At 44.8% G+C, this 19,340-nt stretch overlaps 1 protein-coding gene and 1 long non-coding RNA gene across 5 annotated transcripts in view; one reads left to right on the forward strand and one right to left on the reverse strand.

The window, feature by feature from the left end:
- Positions 1-19,340, forward strand: part of LOC141995002 (uncharacterized) — a 59,449-nt gene that overhangs the window by 36,432 nt on the left and 3,677 nt on the right. The window lies entirely within an intron of this gene.
- HERC2 (HECT and RLD domain containing E3 ubiquitin protein ligase 2) overlaps positions 1-19,340 on the reverse strand; it is a 197,846-nt gene that overhangs the window by 14,878 nt on the left and 163,628 nt on the right. For all 4 annotated transcript variants that reach the window (XM_074965634.1, XM_074965610.1, XM_074965626.1 and 1 more), the window contains exons 80-86: positions 18,268-18,445; positions 10,697-10,858; positions 9,636-9,727; positions 5,375-5,514; positions 4,207-4,394; positions 3,221-3,418; positions 869-952 (exon numbers count right to left, since the gene is read on the reverse strand). In XM_074965634.1, the coding sequence (XP_074821735.1) occupies positions 869-952; positions 3,221-3,418; positions 4,207-4,394; positions 5,375-5,514; positions 9,636-9,727; positions 10,697-10,858; positions 18,268-18,445 (1,042 nt within the window). The remainder of the gene's footprint in view (positions 1-868; positions 953-3,220; positions 3,419-4,206; positions 4,395-5,374; positions 5,515-9,635; positions 9,728-10,696; positions 10,859-18,267; positions 18,446-19,340) is intronic.

Consider the following 19,340-nt stretch of genomic DNA (forward strand, 5'->3'; position numbering starts at 1 on the left):
TGTTTGGTTTTTTTATTTTGTCTGTTTTGAAGTTTCAGAGGAAAAACACACACACACACGCCTGGCTGCCGTGGATCGGTGAAGGGCAGCCCCAGGCCTTGGGGTGCAGTGTGCTCAAGTACCCACTGTGGATCTCTTATTCCTGCCCCTGCCACACCTGGGGAGGCAGGTATAAGGGATTCCCAGGAGGAGACGTTTGGGGCTGGCTCCCACTCACCACCCTCACAGTACACACTGCCTGGGTGCCTCTGGACACGCAGCCCCAGGGAAGGTGGAGGAGGGACAGGCTGGGAGCAAGGGACAGAGAGCGGAACGGGATCAAGCGGCTGCTTTGCAGGCAGGGGAAGTGGCAGAGCTCCCGGCTCAGGACAGCTTGGTGAGTGATGACTCCCAACACCCCGTCAGCTGGGAGTCACCTCCTGCCCGTCAGCTTTGGTCTTCGCTAAAGGGAAGCTCTGCACAGCAGCAAGGAGGAGCCTGAGACACTGACGCTGTGGGAAGGTTTTAGGACTGGCTCCCACACGCTGCCCTGACAGTGCACGCTGCCTAGACACCCCTGCATACACAGCCCCAGGAGGGACAGGGGGCCAGAGAGAGACCAAGTGGCTGCCCAGGAAGGTGTTGGACTCCTCCTTCCCCAGCTGTGCAGAGCCGAGAGCTCTGTGTAGACATACCCTCAGTCATTAAACAAAGCACTGTAACTGCCAAAGGGAAGTTGTGGAATCAAATCCGGTGAAGTTCAGTCCATGAGAGGATCACTCACTTAAAGCAGTCATCCTCATAAGAGCGCATAATTAATCTCATTCGCCTTTCTACTATAAACACTAGAGTTAGCCACACATTACAATCACAGCTTTAGTTACATTACCTGTATTCTGTTGAGTTCTACAACTGGCCCATGCTGACGATCTCTCACCATAGTTGCTTGCACAACCTTTCTGAAAGCTGCCTCCTAAAAAATAAAAAGAAAAAATTAGACATAATAGAGCAGTGCCAAAATTACAATACAATTCTAAATCTGTGGGCATTTCAGATTTAAACATATGCTTAATTTTGCTCAGGGGAGAGGGGTGGTGGGGTGAATACAACAGAGATTTACCACAGAACAAGAAAACCTGCATCTTGCTGTCTTAACCCTCAGGAAGATCCTATCAATAACAAGGAATAAATTGCACAAGAAACCGTTACTTAGTGTCAAGCTGTTTGGAGTTTCTCAGGAGTGTGGGTACCAACCCCAGGGCAGACTGTGAAGAAGCAGTGCACAAACCCCCAAACTGGCTGTGAGCTCTATACTTCAATTTCACCAACCAAGTATCAAGTGTGAACTCCTCAAGCCCTATAAAGCCTTAACATGGAGTCACAGACAGTCCCCTTGGGCACTCGAGTCTATCTTGCCACCTAGGCAAGCTCTCTCTTGTGACAGATGGTCCCTTATACCAAAAATTACAATATTCAGGTTACTCCCAGTCCCAAAAGACCAGTCACTTACCCCAGGTCAATTTCACCCTAGATCTCTCACCAAAGACAACCCTTGTAGCCAATCCTATAATAAACTAACTAAAGATTTATTAACTAAGAAAAATAAAAGTTATTTATCAGGTTAAAGCAGGTGAACACACACACACACAAATGAGTTATAGTATTAGTTCCAAAAGGTAATATAATTCTGCCCATCCCTCCTTTCTGGGGTCCTCAAAAAGAAACTTTGGGGGAAAAGCTAATGGACTGCGACACTGGCTAACTGAAAGATGAGAGAAGGGGAAGGAGCAAGCTTCACCATCGTGGATGACACCCTACCATCTCCTTTACCCTGATCCTGAAAGATGCCCTGACCAGGCCAGACTAGAGAGATGAAGCCAAATGACATTGCACCTTCACCAGCTCTGGCTGAATTCTGAACAGCACCTGGTACAGGAGACTGTCTCTCCTTCCCTCTCTGATCCACTTCCTTTTCCTTCCCCACCTTATTTTTTCTCTTTCCTATCTCTCTCCTTTTTTCCTTCTGTCTAATAAGAACCTGTGTTAGCCAACCAAAACTGCATATTTTGCAACGCTGCTGTAACCAGAAAGGTCAGCTAAAACAATGCCCTACACACTACAATGCTGGTACAAGTTTGCCAGGTCTCCAGGTGGCTGATAAGACCATGAGCTGTGTTTTTCCAGCAGTAAGACTGCAAGTGAAAAATCAACATCAGAGACAGAAGCTGCATTTTTTATCTTTGCTAAACAAGAGGGCTTTTCCTTCTAAAAACGCTCTCCAGCTAAAGGGAAATGGAACAAGGGATGTTTAAATTGAAATCTTATTTAATAATTTGCATTTTAAATGCTTTAATGTTTTTTCCTTCTTTTTGCACCTTAATAAAAGGTGAAAAGGATTCCTTATGGCGTGTCTTCCACAGTACTAGGCAGGCTGTAGTTTCTGTATACCAAACTCAAAATCTTGTTTAAAACTCTTTAATGTTGGCAAGTGAGTGGGTTAATACCTTTGACTCTCTGGGCCCATACCATGTAAATTAACACCCCATCATCCTCCTGAGAGCTGGAGCCTGCTGCCTCATCCCTGGGTCCAGTACTGACTCCCCCTTGCTTAAACACACATTCTCCCGCAACTCCACCCAAAGGTGTGAGCCTTCAAGTTTTACAGTTTAACTCTCTCAGAAGGCACAAGGACACCGTAAAGCACAGACACATGGACACTGACATTTAGTGCAGATTCTAGCACCACTGCTCTTTTATTCAACAGATAAAGCACAAGAGACTGTTCATGTTCTGACTCCAGTCAGGCTGAAATGTATTTATCACTGCACACTTCTATTGTATCAATTAGCTAAACACCAAGTCATTGCATCTGAAATTCAAAAACAAAATGTGTCCTTGGAAGAAGTCCATTTAGTTTTACTCTCTCAAGGGAAGTTCTACGAAATATTCTAGGAGAATTCTACTAAATTAGAACAGAAAACTTAAAATTTAAAACTAACTGATAGCAGCAGCCTACACAATCCCTACAGAATTTGAGAATCAAGTTGTGAAATTCCACTTGCCACCTGAAATTATAATATACAACAAAAGCTATGATGTATTATTTATATTGCTTATGCATGAGCTAGGATACATAGCTCTATTCCATTTTCTTCAGAAAATATTTAAACAATGTATATAATTAAAATTACCATAATCTAAGATTTTCTTTGAAAATGCAAATACAAATCCTGATAAATACCTTTCCCTGCGATATCAGAATTCCCCGTAAAGTATCAAACCCAATAGAGGGTCCCTGGCCAGTTTCATCAAGGCGTCCTTCGAGATCAAACATGGGAATGCAAGGACAAAATAGTTCAGAGATGTGATGCAGTAACAACAGTCTGTTTCTCAATGCAATTATTGGTATTTCCTGTAGATGGTTATACTCCATAGGAACCTATGATGGAACAATCATATTGTTAAGATTGAACACATTTAGTTACTGTATGTGCATGGAACAATTTACAAATTAATAATTTATTAAGTAAAGGAAATACAAGAAGATTTTGGTTTTAAGAAATTAAGATATGTGCTTTTTTGGACTGTCAGCACTAAAGACAGCATAAGTTCACTTGTATATAAAACATTTTTCTAGCGTCACTAAGCTGAAAAGATTTAAAAAGGGTTATATGTGGCATTGGAATGTGGAAGTGGGAATTATTTTTATCACTTCAGATTTTAGAAGTCCTCCTATAGGGGACTCTTATCTGTACTTTTGATCCAGTCTATTGTACATGATGGGCAAGAGCAGCAATAGAGTGACAACATTATAGCAGTGGAAGAAAAAGTGAAGGAAAATATTCAAAAAGGGGTCTTTCAAACCTAAAGGGAGCAGTGAAAGATCCACTAAAACAAACGGGAAAGTCATCAAACTTTCATAGCATTAGTTGAAAGCTGCACTTGAATTTCTTTCGACTTTCAAACTAAATTAACAATGGTCCTTGATTGGCAGCTAAAAGACAAAAGATATTTCTGCCTAGAACGGTGGAATACCTCTATTTGAATTTGGGAAGAGGGACAGGAGCAACAGAGGGAGATCTTAACAAAAAAGCAATGAAAGCCTTAATCCAAAGCTAAAACCATGCATTTTCTTAGTTATTTAGAAAGAAAAAACAGCTACTACAAAGTTTTAATAAGTGCATTAACTAAATTTCAATATCCAACTTTACTAAAGCAAAATCTTACTTGGGTAGGGAGCTTGCCAGCATTAGCAGGTTTACTAGTCGACCAGGCTAAAGTATGTGCTGACCCACAGGCAACTCTGTTTATTTTTTTACCCTGAAGTGCTGCAACCAACCGGGGTCTTTGAATAGCATTAGTTGTCCCATCTCCAAGCTGCCCTTCATCATTATCTCCCCACGTGTACACTTCACCTAAACCAACACAAACATGTTTACTTCCCTCAGAGAGAAGAATGAAAATAAAATTTACTTCTTCTGAAACTCTCTGGGGCAGGGACCATCTTTTTGTTGTCTGTATACCAGATAGCACAATAGTCATGCTCCATGACTAGGGCTCCTAGCCGCTACAAACAAAAATTATTTGTTATCTCCATGAAGGAAACACCCAGAATTACTAATCAATCAGAACTGAGACCCCATTATGCTAGCTGCAGTACAAACATATATAAAGACATGTCCACTGCCCAGTTTACACACTCATTTAAGAGGACATAAACCAAGTATCTAAAACACAAGGAGGAAATTGGGAAGCAGGACAAGAATTACAGCGATAGAAAACACTACTTGCTGTCTATATTTGATAGTTCCATGGCAGACCAGACTGATTAAATTAAAGGAAAGCTTAGCCACCATGCATGCCTACTTCGTAACACTTCACTAGCATTTTTGTGAACTTGCTAATTAAATGCAGAAACAATTCTACTGGAAGGAACATTTAATCATTCAAACACTAAAATGAACGTAAGCTGCTCTGTAAGACACGACTGTTTGCTTCCATACTTCATTTACCAAGTTAAACATCTCAGCAAGCTCAAGAGACTTCCTATGTAACAAAAAAGCTTAGTGCACTCATTTAAAGCTCAACAAATTTGTAATTACTGTTAAAGCTATATGGTTTTCTTTAGAGCATCTCAAATATTTTATGAAACTTAACTCTTATTTCTTTCAAGCTAAGTGACTGAAAACCTTAAAATTGTGTGCATGCCCTTTTAAGATCACCAACACAAATCAAAATTTGTTGCTTGGGAAGTGTGCAAATATGTCAGAGCACAAAAGGAGGCAGGTTCTGACCCATTAAAAATGTTGATCCATCAGATTTCAGATTTTTTTAAAATGTTTCATTTTTCAAAATAAAGTTTATTAAGAACGAGTAAAATATTTGTTCTCTATACCGTCTTCAGTGCAGCAAACACAGTGCAAAGAGCCAGTAGCTATTGCGATGACTTTCTTTCCTTGCAGCCCTTGTACTTGTCGAGGTCTTCTCACATGGTCATCAGATCCATGGCCCAATCGATGATAATCTCCTTTACCCCTGCATACAGATAACATAACTAGTACAAACATTTTTCCCAACCTCACAGTTATAAAAGTACTTTTTCAGATTTGTACGATATAACTCCATAAAAATCATAATACTTTGTCTTCAAGTAGACAGGACTTTAAAAGCTGACCTGTTAGTAGATTGGGGACCAAAAATCAATTTGTACTCAGTCACCATTATACCAGAAACTAGTGTTTTAGGCTGAGATTTACACATATAGGCCAAATGTGAATTCATCATCATGAACACTTCTTTCCATATAGACCAATAACCATACTTATACTGACAGGTTTCAGAGTAGCAGCCATGTTAGTCTATATCCGCAAAAAGAACAGGAGTACTTGTGGCACCTTAGAGACTAGCTAGTTTATTAGAGCATAAGCTTTCGTGAGCTACAGTTCATTTCATCGGATGCATAGAATGGAACATATAGTTACACACACACACAAGTTGGAGGTTACCATACAAACTGTGAGAGGCTAATTAGTTAAGATGACCCACAAAAGTTTTTTTTCCTCCTGCTGATAATAGCTCATCTTAACTAACTAATTAGCCTCTCACAGTTTGTATGGTAACCTCCAACTTATCTGTATGTATTATATCTTACTATATGTTCCATTCTATGCATCCGATGAAGTGAACTGTAGCTCACGAAAGCTTATGCTCTAATAAATTTGTTAGTCTCTAAGGTGCCACAAGTACTCCTGTTCTTTTTGCAAATTTATATTAAGTATTTAGCATACAACCTAGGACTTTGCCTCCAAATATGTCAAATGTGAGGCAGTGAGGGAAATCCTCATATCACCCTTTGTTCCTATCGTATTGATGTGGTTTTGCTGACACAGTCACAGATGTTTATTCTCTTTTGTATACCATATATAAATATGTAATATACATAACCAATTAGACACCACCACAACATACACAAACTGCCATATAACTCTGACCAACTCTCCTCCATTCTATCCACTAACATTATTTCAGTGCTAACATTTCAACACCTTGAGCAAGTTTCAAATGGTCATTTTTAACGGAGATGGAGGGAAATGTCAGACTGACAATAGTTTTTCTTCTTATCACCCCTCCCCAAGTTTGGTATCAAGGATTACAAATGTTCAATCCTGGACCAATGGCAAATACAAGATCCAGTAATTTATGACCCATCAAGTCTACAAACTGACTTTATACATTTTGAAAATCAGGAATCTCCTTTCCAATAATACAAGACTTCTTTTTTACTTTGACAACTCAAAAAAAATATATGAAACTTAAAACTTGTAGGAAGATTCCAAACTATGAAGATTCAAACAATGAACTAAAAATGCCGAATTAATTATGAAATGCAAACCCCCTTGACCACATTTTGGGTCACGCTTTAACAAATGTCTAATGCTATCATTTTTAATTTCCCCCATATACTCCCAATCTATTTGACCCTTAGGGGCACGTTTTTACTAATCTATTAGGAATTTCTGCACTGAAGTCTCCAGTGGACATTGCCTGGAATGTATATGCTGTGCTTAGGTTTTTCAAGGCAAGACATTCATGCCTTTCACTCAAACAGGAATGCAATAAGATCATCAAAGAGAACCTATTCCTTGAGAGAGGGGAAGATGATGCATTTCATGGAACTAAAGGAACTTAAGAATCTATGAGGTTGTAAGGAATATCCACAGTTGCCAAGTCATCTTATCAAGTGCATAGAGTGTAATAATGTTCAGATGCATAGTACATTAAGGGCTGTAATTAAGAGGACTGCGATCATTTGTTCTCCATGTCTACTGAAGACAGGACAAAAAAATAACAGGCTTAATCTGCAGAAAAGGAGATTTAGGTTAGATAATAGGAATTATGTAATTATAATGGTAGTTAAGCTCTGATATAGGCTTCCAAGGGGGATTGTGGAATCCCTATCATTGGAGATTTTTAAGCAACTGTCAAGGTTTACTTGGGTCCTGCCTCACTACTCAGGTAGGACTTGGCTTCTCGAGGTCCCTTCCATCCCTATATTTCTACAATTCTGTGTGTGCAAGTTTTTGTATAAAATAAACTATCACCACAGATATCCTTCATGAATGTAATTCAAATCACAAAGTGATTTGACATTCAGCCACTTTGAAGTGTAACTTAATAAGCACTTGACTGTAAAACCAAATTTGAATATTTTAAGGCATTTTAACCAACATGATTGCAGACATATCCAGAAAATGTACAAAGAGACAAGAGTAGGAAGGAAGATGAGGAAGAGGTGGGTGACTGTCACTCCAAATTTCAGAATCCTATTGCTAATTATTTATATTTATTTATTTATTTATTATAGCAGAGTCAGAGGAGGAAGCAACAAAGATAAGCAAGGGTGAGATGAGTACAAAGAAGCTACTATAAAGGAAGGAAGAACCTAAGTGGGAGAATATACGCAAGCATTAATTATGCCTGTCGTAGGCTAAGTTATAATTTAACTTAAGAATGGATATTTATTAGGGCTGTCAAGTGATTAAAAAAATTAATCGTGATTAATTGCACAATTAAAAAAATTAATCGTGATTAATCGCGCTGTTAAACAATAGAATATCATTTATTTAAATATTTGTTGATGTTTTCTACATTTTCAAATATATTGATTTCAATTACAACACAGAACACAAAGTGTACAGTGCTCACTTTATATTTATTTTTTATTATAAATATTTGCACTATAAGAAACAAAAAATAGTATTTTTCAATTCACCTAATACAAGTACTGTAGTGCAATCTCTAACATGAAAGTTGAACTTACAAATGTAGAATTATGTACACAAAAAGCCTGCATTCAAAAATAAAACAATGTAAAACTTTAGAGCCTGCAAGTCCACTCAGTTCTACTTCTTGCTCAGCCAACTGCTTAGACAAACAAGTTTGTTTACATTTGCAAAGATAATGCAGAAGTAAGAACAGGCGTTTGCATGGCACTGTTGTAGCTGGCGTTGCCAGATCCGCTTAACATTCATATGTCCCTTCATGCGTCAACTACCGTTCCAGAGGACGTGTGTCCATGCTGATGATGGGTTCTGCTTGATAATGGTCCAAAGCAGTGCGGACTGATGCATGTTCATTTTCATCATCTGAGTCAGATGCCACCAGCAGAAGGTTGAGTTTCTTTTCTGGTGGTTTGGGTTCTGTAATTTTCACATCAGAGCTTTTTTAAGACTTCTGAAAGCATGCTCCACACCTCATCCCTCTCAGATTTTGGAAGGCACTTCAGATTCTTAAATCTTGGGTCAAGTGCTGTACCTATCTTTAGAAATCTCACATTGGTACCTTCTTTGCATTTTGTCAAATCTGCAGTGAAAGTGTTCTTAAAACAAACATGTGTGGGTCATCATCTGAGACTGGTATAACATGAAATATATGGCAGAATACAGGTAAAACAGAGCAGGAGACATACAATTCTTCCCCAAAGAGTTCAGTCACAAATTTAATAAATGCATTATTTTTTTAACGAGAGTCATCAGCATGGAAGCCTGTCCTATGGAACGATGGACAAAGCATGAAGAGGCATATGAATCTTTAGTGCACCAGACATGTATATATCTTGCGACACCAACTACATCAGTGCCATCCGAATGCCTGTTCTCACTTTCAGGTGACACTGTACTTAAGAAGTGGGCAGCATTATCTCCCATAAATGTAAACAAACTTGTTTCTCTTAGTGATTCGCTGAACAAGAAGTAGAACTGAGTAGACTTGCAGGCATTAAAGTTGTACATTGTTTTGTTTCTGAATGAAGTTATGTAACAAAAAAAACTACATATTTGTAAGTTGCACTTTCATGATAAAGAGATTGCACTACAGTACTTGTATAAAGTGAATTGAAAAATACTATTTCTTTTGTTTATCATTTTTACAGTGCAAATATTTGTAAGCACTGTACACTTTTTATTCTGTACACTTCGTATTCTGTGTTGTAACTGAAATCGATATATTCAAAAATGTAGAAAAACCATTAAAAATATTTAATAAATTTCAATTGGTGTTCTCTTGTTTAACAGTGTGATTAATCGCGATTAATTTTTTTGAGTTAATTGCGATTAAATCAACAGCCCTAGTATTTATTGCAAATCCAAAACACATACCAGGTATATACTGCTCCCGACTTGGTAAGAGCCACAGAGAATTGTGATCCACATTCCACTTTAACCACTCCAAGGCCTGTGAGGGAATCAATCTGGGAAAACAGGATTAAATGCAACTTGATTGACTGAGACAAGGTGGGTGAGGTAATATCTGTAACGAACCAACTTCTGTTGGCAGAGGAGACTGGCTTTCAAGCTGCACAAGGCTCTTCTTCAGGTGTGGACAAAGAAATCTGTGTCTCACAGCTAAATACAATGTGGGACAGATTGATAACTGATTGACAGCCTGTTTGCAGTATTGTATGTGCACCCTTAACTGAAATCAATGTATATGCTGTTCACAAGTCATATTTGCAAAACTTTTCACTCCTTCCAGTTTTTAAGCTTTGTATAAAATTAGAGTTAAAGCTTCATTTTTTTTTATTTTTATTTTTTTTTTATTTTTTTAAAACGAAGATCAGGGCAATGGGTAAAATTTTACATAGCATGCTCAATCTTCTCCTCTCCTCAGTCTAGGGGATAAGGATATTTAACATATGAATAACAGCACTAGTACTATATAGCAATATTATTCATGCTATCAGATATTTGTACAGTCTTCAACTCTTAATAATTTAAGAGGTTCCAAGTCAACTATGCATTCACATGTAGCAAGTTACAATAAAATGGGATGTTGAGCTTAATCAATTTTTAGTCCCTTTTTGGAGTTGGAATCACCCCATTTACTGGTACCATATCTTTGAATTTCTATATGTGCCTGTGGAGATCTGTCAGGAGATTCTACTGGTTTGAGAGATTCTCTAAACTTAAAATTAGGAATACCACAGGAAGCAACAATATTGCCAAAAGAGAAAAAAAAACTAAGAGCAACCCTTGTAACTCAGACATACAAGCACAAGGCTATATTACTAGTACAGTGTGCCTAACTGAGCTGTCTCAGTGGTAACCACCAGGAAAACCTTTATCTCCCAAGACTAGGGGAATCTTCTACAAATTGGTAACTCACTTTTCATTACTCTTCTCTAAAATGTGTGTGTTTAAATGGACGTAAATATAAATACCTTCATTGGTACTTTACAGCCATCACTGCCCCCTCTCCCAAGTTTTCCATAATCTCCATCACCCCATGACCAGACAGTATCATCATCGGTCAGGCACAGCGTCTGCGCATCTCCACTACCACAGGCTATATCAATCACACGATAGCCCTGCAATGCTTCCACCTGAAAGACCGTCACCATTTTTTGTTTACAATAAGAAGTCTCAACTTTTTAATTTCAAACAGTAAGTCAAATAAAAACAGTCAACTTGCAGGAACTCTATTGAGAATTGAGGGTGTGATTACACCTCAGGATCACATCAATGAGTGAAGTCACTGACAGTCAAGAAAAGTTTAGTATTTTCAACCCAACAAAAAGATAACTAACAATGTACCGGACATATTTTAAATACTTGGGTTATTCCTTTTATTTTACTCAAGTAAATTCTCACTATAGTTAACAAAAAAATCAGAAAAAACAGCTGCTGATATATTTAAGGTAAACAAGGAATAGGTTTTATGAACTTCAATTTCTGGTTTCTGACTTTTATTGTGTATTACATAAACTGAATAAAAATGCATGTTTGCAAATAGCTATTTGCTGGTTTATAATATTCAAGCATCTAAACAATAGTATGAAACTAGTCAACATGGTATTTTCTGAAATGCTCACCTTCATATTGTAACAGTCGAGTACAGATGATAAATTAAATTGCCAGTTCAAGTGCCAAGTAATCTTGTAGGAGAACCAACAATCCTCATTTAAATTATGAAAGGATAGTTACCATGAGATTGTGAAGTCTGAATTATTGCTAGCCTACTAATCAGGATATCTAACTTTCTTGGATTTTTTTATTCCAAATTGCAAATAAAAAACAGTTACTTTCTCGTAACCGTTGATCTTCGAGATGTGGTGTTCACGTCCATTCCACATTAGGTGTGCGCACGCCACATGCATGAGCATTGGAAACTTTTTCCCTTAGCGGCTTCTGTCAGGCCGGCAGGGCCCCCCGAGTGGCGCCACTGTGCCATGCATATATACCCCTGCCGGCCCGACCACCTCCAGTTCCTTCTTGCCATTGACTCCAACAGAGGGGTAGGAGGGTGGGTGGTGGAATGGACGTGAACACCACATCTTCAAAGAAAAACAGTTACGAGAAAGTAAGTAACCGTTTTTTCTTCGAGTGCTTTTTCACGTCCATTACACATTAAGTGAATCACAAGCTTACCTCTGGAGGAGGGTAGGAGTCACGGAACAACTGCTCAGAGGACTGCTCTGCCAACCCCCGCGTCCTCTCTGGCCTGCTGGTTGACCGAGTAGCGGGTTGTGAAGGTGTGCACCGAGGACCAGGTGGCTGCTCTGCAGATCTCCTGGATCGGGACCTGTCCCAGGAAAGCCGTGGAAGTCACTTGCACCCTGGTCAAGTGGGCCGTGACCGCCGGGGCCGGAACACCTGCGAGCGCATAGCACGCCCGGATGCAGCTTGTAATCCATGACAAAATCCGCTGCACCGACAGTGGGAGGCCTTTCATTCTCTCGGCTACAGTCACAAACAGCTGTGCAGATTTGCGAAAGGGCTTGGTACGCTCCAAATAGAACGCCAGCGCTCGACGCACATCCAGGGTGTGCAAGCTGCGGTGACTCGGGTCCACATCGGGTTTCGGGAAGAACAATGGCAGACAAATGTCCTGGCCCAAATGGAATTGGGAGACCACCTTAGGGAGGAACTTGGGGTGCGGCCGAAGCTGCACCTTGTCCTTGTGAAATACCGTATACGGTGGCTCAGAGGTGAGGGCCCTCAGTTCGGACACCCTTCTGGCCGAGGTAATGGCAACCAGAAATGCCACCTTCCAGGAAAGGTGGAGGAGAGAACAGGAAGCAAAGGGCTCAGAAGGGGGTCCCATGATTTTAGAGAGGACCAGGTTAAGGTTCCATGGAGGGACTGGGGGGCTGGAGTATGGAAATACCCTCTCTAACCCTTTAAGGAGCCGTCCCACCATTGGGTGGGAAAACACTGAGCCCCCCGAGAACCCCGGATGGAAGGTGGAGATGGCCGCCAGGTGCACTCTGAGTGAGGACGGTGCAGGAGGTACTCCAGGATGGCCTGCACCGGGGCCTGGCACGGCCGCACCTGTCAGGTTCACACCAACATGAGAACCTTTTCCACTTGGCCACATAGGTCGCCCTGGTAGAGGGCTTTCTGATTCCAAGCAGAATCTGCTGCACGGGAAGGGAGCACTGGCTCTCCAGGGCGTTTAGCCACAGAGCCTCCATGCCCCGGTCGGGGTGGAGAAGCCACCCGCCGTCCTGCTTAATGGGGTCCCGGTGTAGGGACAGGACTACTGGGGCCACCACCGACAGCTCTAGGAGCCATGTGTACCAGTGCTGGCAGGCCCAGGCTGGGCGAGGATCACCACCACCCTGTCCCTTTACACATTGAGTAGGACCTTGTGTACCAAGGGGAGCGGGCGGAAAGCATACATCAAGCCCTCTCTCCACAGGATCACAAACGCGTCCGCGAGCGAGCGCGGGCTGCAGCCCTGGAACAAGCAGAACCACGGGCACTGGGCGTTGGCCCTGGTGGCAAACAGGTCTACCCCAGGAAACCCCCACCTGCGGAAGAGCGAAAGCACGACGTCCGCCCTGAGCATCCACACGTGCATGTGGTATGACCTGCTGAGAGAGTTCGCCAGCTCGTTTCGTACCCCCGGGAGATAGGAAGCCTCGAGGTGAATTGCACGGGCTATGCAAAGGTCCCAGAGGAGGAGAGCCTCGCGACAGAGTGGCGAGGAACGAGCCCACCCTGTTTGTTTATATAAAACATGGCAGTAGTGTTGTCTGTCAGAACTGTCATGCTGTGATCACTCAGAGTGGCGTGAAAGGTCTGGCAGGTGAGACGAACCGCCCTGAGCTCCTTCACATTGATATGGAGCAACCACTCTGCTCCGGACCACAACCTCTGCATCATGAGGTCCCCCAGGTGAGCCCCCCAACCGTGGTCTGACGCGTCCATCACCAGCTTCAGGTCCGGTTGTGGGGCGCCAAAGGGGATGCCTTCGCAAACCACAGGCTGGGACTGCCACCACAGCAGGGAGTCCAGCATGTCCCTTGGGGCTGTCACTACCAATTCCAGGGGGTCCCTGCCTGGGAGGTACACCCGAGCGAGCCACACCTGCAGAGTTCTGAGTCTCAGTCTGGCATGCCTGACCACGTGCGTGCATGCTACCATGTGGCCCAACAGCCGCAGGCAGCACCTGGCCATTGTCGTTGGAAACTGGAGCAGGGAGGCAACCGCTTGCTGGATAGCTCAGAAGCGGGATACTGGAAGGCTTGCCCTGGCCTGCACCGCGTCCAGGACCGCCCCCAGGAATTCCACTTTCTGCGTGGGTACGAGCATGGACTTGGGGACGTTGACCAGGAGCCCCAGCTCGCAGAACAATCTCAGGGCCACATCCACATTGCACCGCACTTACGCCTCAGATCAGCCCGTCAGAGGACAGTCGTCGAGGTACGGGTACACTCGGATTCTCTTCCTCCGTAAGAAGGCTGCCACCACTGCTATGCACTTCGTGAACACCCATGGGGCCGCGGCTAGACCGAAAGGGAGAACCACAAACTGGTCATGTTCTTGGCTCACGGTGAAACGTAGGAACTGCTGATGTGCTGGATGGATGGCGATATGAAAGTACATGTCCTTCATGTCCAAGGCAGCGTACCAGTCCCCCGAATCCAGGGAAGGGATTATGGTGCCCAGAGAAACCATGCAGAACCGGGCCTTGACCAGGAACTTGTTGAGCCCACGCAGGTCTAGGATGGGGTGAAGGCCCCCTTTGGCCTTGGGGATGAGGAAGTACTGGGAGTAGAACCCCTCCTGCCTTAGGCTGTGCGGCACCGCCTCTACCACCCCCGCCTCTAGCAGCGAGCAGACTTCCTTCTTTAGGAGATGCTCGTTAGAGGGGACCCTGAAGAGGGACGGGGGCGAACGGCAGCGAGTACCCGTTCCGCGCCGTGTGTAAGACCCAATGGTGGACCACACACAAGAGAAACAGGACAGGCGTTTCAGGAAACAAAGGGATGGATCCGGTGACTGGTCTGGTAAGCTGTCCTCGAGCGCACCTTCAAAAGCCTGGCTTAGTGCCCGGCTGGGGTTTGTGCTGGCCTTGGTTCTGGCCCGGCACATTATTGTTACTGTTGTTGTTGTTGCGCCGTCGCCCTTTATCCCTGCCTCGCCTACGGTAAGGCTCATGCCTATGGCGAGGCTGGTACTGGCGTTGAGGGGGAGGCTGCGACTTAAAGGGCTTCTTTGGGTCGCCGGGGTGTGCATACCCAGCGACTTGAGTGTAGCTCGCGAGTCCTTAAGACTGGGCAGCCTCGTGTCTGTCTGGTCCAAGAAGAGCCTGGACCCTTCGAAGGGGAGGTCCTGGAGTGTATTCTGGACCTCAGGCAGCAGGCCTGACTCCTGGAGCCACGCCGAGCACCTCATGACCACCCCGACGCAATTGTTCTAGCCGCCACGTCTGCCGAATCCAGGAGGCCTGGAGAGAAGTCTTGGATACTGCCTTGCCCTCGTCCTCCAGGGCCGTGAACTCCTGTTGGGAACCTTGCGGGAGGTTGTCCTTAACTTCCCCACCACCGTCCAGGAGTTGAAATTGTGCCTGTTGAGGATGGCCTGCTGGTTCACAATCCTCAGCTGAAGGCCCCTAGATGAGTACACCTTTCTGCCAAAAAGGTCCAGGCGTTTCACCTCCTTGGCCTTAGGGGCCGGGACCTGCTGTCCATGGTGCTCCCCTTCGTTTACCGCTGAGACCACTATGGAGCATGGACTTGGGTGGCAGAACAGGAACTCATAGCCCTTTGCCACATCTAAGTACTTACGCTCCACTCCTTTGGCCATTGGAGGGTGGAGGCCGGGGTCTGCCATATAGTCTTATAGTTGGACTGAATGGTCTTAATGAGTGGGAGCGCTATTCTGGATGGATCTTTGGGGCTCAAAATGTCCACCATGGGGTCCTCCTGCTCAACCGTCTCCTCGGCCTGCAACCTCAAGTTCTGGGCGACCCTGCCAGCAACTCCTGGTGGGCTCTACGATCTATCAGTGGAGGGCCAGACACCTCTGTATCCACCACCGCCTCATCTTGGGATGACAAGGAAGTTAGCTGCTGCTTGACCCTCTCTGGTCGATTCTCCTGCTCCCCTTCTCCCATGGGAGGGGCCTCCAGCTCAGGCCGGGGCGGGAGTCCATGGGACAACACCAGACTCGGTGCCGGTCTCTCCTGTTTATTCTGGGGGGATTCTGGAGGCCTGGATACTGTAGCCTCCGGCACCGTCTGACATCAGTGCAGGGACCGGGACCGCTGCACCAAGTAACTTGCCCTGGACGGGGCCCCATGGTGCTCCTGGTAGGCCCAGTGGGTCCAAAAGGGCCAATGGCCTGGCGGCCCCCATTGCAGTTGCCAGCCCACCTGAGGGTCCCTGCTGTCCGGGGCCCGGTGCGGGTAGCTATAGCGGCCGGAGTCGGCGCCAGACTGGGGCGACGCTGATCGCGAAGGCCATGGCGGTGCCAACGATCTGCACCGGCGGGAGAATGAGCGGCTCCTGGCTGAGTGGGAGTGGTACCGGGATCGGTGCCATCGTTCCCTGGACCGGGACTGTCTGCGGGAGTCCTCTGGCGAGGGCCGTCTCAACTCCTCCCAGTGCCGGTCTCTCGCTGGTGCTGGAGAGTGGTGTGCCCTTCCCGGTACTTCCTCGTGCTGACCCACTCCCGGTGCCGCGACCTCCTTCTGGGCCGCTGGCAACTGAGAGTCCATGGAGTCAGAGCTCGTCCAGGACCAACTCCGGGAGCGGTGCTGGGACAGTGTCCTTGAGTGGCACACCATTGCCGGCTTACCCCTCGACAGCACCTAAGGCATGGGTGCCAGAGGGTTCTCACCACACGGGAGGGGGCTCGCCGCCGACAGTTCGATGAGGTCCTTTGCAGCCTCAAAAGCGCCAGGTGTGGAGGGCTGATCCGTTATGCCCTTGAGCCCATAGTCCACACTGAGCTCACTTACGTCTGGGCTCCGTGGGGCTTGTGCTGCCAGGACCGCCGGTGTCGGCGCCAGTACCACGGTCTTCCTGCTCTTATCGGCGCTCAGGGCCTTGGGAGGCACCAGCCTCTTGTGTGGGGAACGATCGTGCCTTCCTTTCGGCTGCGCCGGGGGCCGCACCAGGGAGGACGAGAGGTGCTGGGGCCGAGTCTGGTGCTCTGGGGCCGACAGTTTATAGTGCTTAGCCAGTACCGGGTCTCTCGACAGCTCCGGAGCACTACACACCAAGGATGCCTGAGCAGACATCTGGCGCTCCGGGCCTGGAGGCTGCAATGCAGCCACCAACAGCTGCTTTAAACGAAAGTCTCTTTCTTTCCTTGTTCTTGGCTTAAACGCCTTGCAAATCCTACACCATTTAGTTTGATGTCAATTCCCCAGGCAATGTACACACGAGTCGTGGGGGTCACAAACTAGCATAGGTTTGCAGCACATGGCGCAAACCTTGAAGCCGTGGGCCTGCGGCATGCCCCGCGGCGGGTGCTGGAAGCCTCCAAGCACCTAATCACTTAAGTGTCCACAATAAAGGTAGGTTAACTAACTGATAAGAGCTACTCTGAAGGCTAAGGGACTGCTCTTCTACAAGAGAGAGGTTGTTCCAAAGCCGTCACGGACGGTAAGAAGGAACTGGAGGGGGTCAGGCCAGGAGGGGTATATATGCACGGCACAGTTGCTCCACTCGGGGGGCCCCGCCGGCCTGAGGGGTAAGTTTCCAACGCTCGTGCACGCAGCGTGCGCACACCTAATGTGGCATGGATGTGAACAAGCATTATTATGACTATTTACTTTAGAAACTCCTCTACCAAAATTATAACCGTTAACAATACTGGTTAACAAAAACATTTTTCTCTTAACAGTATCTCAGTATTGGATTCCCAGAATTAAGTACACAATTCTACAACCAAAAAAACCAGTTGCAATTGTTCTTATTGCTGATCACTGCATTGACATTTTTTTCAAGCCGGAAGCGAGGCAGGAAAGGAAGAGAAGGGAGTAGCGTGCGTAAGACAGAGGGGGATGCCTGCCCATTTTCAGAAAGAATAGGGAAGCACTGGTAGGACTTACAGCAGAGGAGCTATTGGTGAGGAGGCAACATTTTATTGACTGGAGTAAGGGACAGAGCCTACTTGGATGGCTGAATTTTGTTCATGCGATCAGAAATTATTTCCATTTCTTGTATGGGAGCTCAATTTTTTTTAAGCAGTGTGTGTGGATGAGTTCCAATGGCTCCAGCCCTTATTATGGGCATCAGCTGCTGCTGCATGCTTAGCATTTATTTGTTCCTCTGCTGCAATGCAGCTCCTTTATCAGTGCTTGCTGGCAAAGTTCTGTAGTTGCATTTTATTTAACGCATTCCTCTCTCTTAAAACAGAATGGTAAGTTCATTCTCATTTTCTCTAAACATTTCTACCTTTATTCTTTATATGCAAAAATTTAAAAAAGCAAAATATTTAGAACAGACATTCAAACTGCAGGTCATTAATTCCAATATCATCATCATCTCCTCACCAGTTTGGGTTTTAGCTGATCCTCACTATCTCCATGCCCAAGGCGTCCGTATCTCCCTTTTCCCCATGTGTAAAGATCCCCTGCTGCAGTAATACATGCACTGTGTGCTCCACCAGCAGCGATGTCAACTACTTCTATCCCTCGCAAAGACTCAATTACACGAGGACGATCACAGGGACTGAAATATAATAGTTTAAACAGACAAAAAAAAGAATAAAATGCTCTGATTAAGTAATATACATAACTAGCAACTCTCTCAGGAATCCTTTTGCTCATTTTGAAATATCACTTGTTTCTTGTCATTTTCCTAAAGAAAATAAGTATGAAAAAAATCATTCAGAATAATCCTATTCATATAGGTTCACACAGGCTAGAAGCATTTACTAACGTATTTTAATCAATGAGTTTCCATGTGCATAATTAAGGCTAAGATTTTGTATTTTTAATAAAAGTCATGGGCAATAATGAAAAATTCACAGAAGCCCACGACCTGTCCTTGACTTTTACTAAAAATATCCATGACAAAATGGGGAACCTGAGCAGCTGTGGGTGGCCTGGGAGGTCCAGGGACCCCAACCACCTGTGGGGGTTTGGAGCTGCAGGGTCCCCCTCCGCTAGCAGCTCAGAGCTCCGGGGGTCCCCCTTTCCTCCCGTGGAGGCAGAGAGCGGTGGGGGTCCCCTGCCACCTGCAGAAGTAAAGAGCAATGGGGGTTCCCTACTGCCCCTCCCTTCCTTCGTAGGCAGCAGGGGCCCTGCAGCCTGCACTGGCTGAAGTCACAGAGGTCTTTGGAAGCCACGGATTCCGTGACCTCTGTGACTAAATCGCAGCTTTATGCATAATTGTGGATCATAAGCATATAGTCACTTACTGTGCAAGCATTCTGTTAACATTTTCATTTTGGATTGTGAAGTATCACTTGAACACCTCAAAACTGTTCAGACTCCTTTGTGTCATTTCAGCTAATTTGTCCTACTACAACTTACCAGATAAAACCAATACAGTAGTAATGGCTTAATTAAAACAAAGGAGTCAAAACATTGATTCATTTTTGGAGATAAATGTTCACTAAAAA

This window comes from Natator depressus, chromosome 1 (assembly GCF_965152275.1).
Source record: "Natator depressus isolate rNatDep1 chromosome 1, rNatDep2.hap1, whole genome shotgun sequence".
Taxonomy (NCBI): domain Eukaryota; kingdom Metazoa; phylum Chordata; order Testudines; family Cheloniidae; genus Natator; species Natator depressus.